At 58.5% G+C, this 2,550-nt stretch overlaps 1 protein-coding gene across 1 annotated transcript in view; it reads right to left on the reverse strand.

The window, feature by feature from the left end:
* Positions 1-1,276: 1,276 nt before the first annotated feature.
* Positions 1,277-2,550, reverse strand: part of TMCC2 (transmembrane and coiled-coil domain family 2) — a 4,796-nt gene continuing 3,522 nt past the window's right edge. Inside the window, exons 3-5 of the mRNA XM_010024485.1 lie at positions 2,266-2,549; positions 1,733-1,868; positions 1,277-1,588 (exon numbers count right to left, since the gene is read on the reverse strand). Coding sequence (XP_010022787.1) covers positions 1,277-1,588; positions 1,733-1,868; positions 2,266-2,549 — 732 coding nt within the window. The remainder of the gene's footprint in view (positions 1,589-1,732; positions 1,869-2,265; position 2,550) is intronic.

Consider the following 2,550-nt stretch of genomic DNA (forward strand, 5'->3'; position numbering starts at 1 on the left):
TCCCTGCTTGGTCCTGGGAGTGTGGAGGAGGTGGGAGAAGATGTGCACCTTCCCCTCCACGTATTGGAACTGCCTCTGTGCCTTCTACGGGACCCCAGAGCACCCTGTGCCCTGAGCATCCAGCTGTGAAGTGCCAACAAAAACATTAGGGGCTAAATTCTCAGCTAAGGCAAACTGGTTCAGGGCTTCTAAAGTCAGTGGAGTGGAACCATTTGTCCCAGAGGAGGCTGTGACTCTGCGTATTTATATATATATTTATATATGTGTGTGTATAGATATATTACATAAATATATATGTATGAAATCGTTTCGGACCCATCCGAGCCAGCATGCTGTGCTCTGGCGCAGGGCCGGAGGCGCTGGGAAGGCGGCTGCTCGCCTCCTCCTGCTCCACCAGCTTCGGTTCACAATGGAAACAGAGTCTTGGGTTAAATGAGACCTCACACACACACACACACACACGACACGGTGCAGGGGCTGTCAGACAGCGGCGTGATGCCAGCCCAGGGGTCCCTGAAGAGATCGACTGACTGCAGCCAAAGGAAGGGGAAATAAATAACTGAAGGCGAAGCAGTGGAGGGGTCTCGCTTGCGCCAGAGCCGACCCCAGCATCGGGTCCCCTGTGTCTGCCCAGGCCCCTGTGTGCACACAGGGACAACGTCACAGCCCTGCTCTGTGCTGGCTGGGCTGTGGTGGGGTTGGGAGAGCTGGTGGGATGAGCATGTCCTGCTGCATTCGCCTTGGACCCGCTTTCTCCTTCAGCACATGCTCTGCTTTCGCTCTTGCTCTATCCCAGGACTGAGATTCTGCTGTCTTGGTTGTTAAAGACGAAAGGGAAACTCCAGCCCCAACTAACCCCTCTCTTCTCTTTGCAGAAAGTTTTCATGGAGCTGGGTTTGGTCCAGCTCAATCCTCCCCACAACAGAAAGCCTCTGCAGCAGACCTTCCCACAGACCTTCAGACCAGACTGACACTTAAAAACCAACCCCCAAACCCTAGAAAAACCCAGCGCCCCGTAAATAACCAGTTTCTTCCAAAACTTCTCTTCGTTCCCCATCCCACCCTCCTCAGACATCCCAGAGGATCGATGGATCCCAGCTTCGACACGCTGCGCGCCAAGTGCTCACCACTGGCGGCAGCGAGGATGGAGAGTTGGGAAAGCAACGGAACTGAGTGTGTGAAGAAGCAACCTGAAGGCTTTGGACCACGGTCCCCCCAGCCCTCTCCTCTGCAGGAAATGGAAAGCCCCCCGGGGCTGCAGCAGCCCGGCTGTGGATCAGCTGGGGAGCAGGACGTGCTCCAGGAAGTAGCTGATGGAGTCCCAGTGCTTCCAGAGGAAGAAGAGGAAGAGGACGAGCAGGGCGGTGCTGAGGATGCGCATGCGGGTCTTCATGAGCGGGGTGATGAAGTTGGCGATGGTGGAGACGAAGACGAGCAGCACGGCCATCAGGGCCAGGATGACGTTGATGAACTTGCCCAGCAGCGCCCGGGCGTTGGCGTTCTCCACCCCTTCCAGCTGCACCACCTGCTGCTGCTGCTGCTGCAGTTCCAGCTTGGTCACCCGCGTCAGGCAGGACTCCACCGCCTCCTGCAAGGGACACGTGTCAGCAAATGGGCCTCCTCTGCTGGAAGAACGGATTGCCCCTTGCCCACCCTCTGTCCCAACCCAGGGGCTCTACCTTGCCCCATGGATGGAGGGTGCAGAGGGCTCTGAGCCATCACGCTCCCCTACCTGGATGTCCCGTGCCCTCTCGTAGGACTGGTAGGCCACCTTCTCCTCCATGCTGGCCAGCTCCTGCTTCAGGTTGGTCATTTCGTTCTGGTGCAGCTCGGTGAGGTCGTTGAGCTGCTCCTCCAGGCGCTCGTACCTGTGCACGGGGGGTGGAGGGATGCTGGGGCAGGAGGTCTCCCCATATAGAACCCCTGCCCTCCTTCCCCTGGCAATGGGGAACCTGGCCCCTCAGACCCACCTCACTCCTGGTTGTAGCTGGTTATGATGGCCAAAGGGGAAGCACTGCATGGGTCTGGCAGGAAGGAGGGCAGTGGGACTGCAGCTCCCCATGTCCCTGGCATGCGGGGCTTAGCTGGACAAGCCCTGCGGTCCCCAAAGAGTCATGGAATGGTTTGGGTTGAAGGGAGCTTAAAGCTCATCCAGTTCCACCCCCCTGCCATGGGCAGGGACACCTTCCACTAGAGCAGGTTGCTCCAAGCCCCTGTGTCCAACGTGGGTGATGTGTTTCCACCCTGGCACCCACCCATCCCTACCTGTACCGCTCCTCTTGCAAGCACTGTGTCATGTAGGTGTAATCCCGCTGCAGCTGAGCCTTGAGGTCCTCCATGGAGTCCTCCAGATGCGTCTGGCTGTCCTTGATCTCCCGGAGCTCCTCTAGGATGGTGTCGAAGTTATTGTGGTGGCTCTCCAGCGTGTTGGACTTGGGGCTCCCCAAGCCGCCAGGTCCTGCCCCTGAGTTGCTGCCACCAGCCGAGCCGGAGGTGGCACTGGAGCACTCGTCATCACTGCCGTACTTGGGGCTGGAGACCAGGGGGGCG

This window comes from Nestor notabilis, unplaced genomic scaffold (assembly GCF_000696875.1).
Source record: "Nestor notabilis isolate BGI_N333 unplaced genomic scaffold, ASM69687v1 scaffold16751, whole genome shotgun sequence".
Classification (NCBI taxonomy): Eukaryota; Metazoa; Chordata; class Aves; order Psittaciformes; family Psittacidae; genus Nestor; species Nestor notabilis.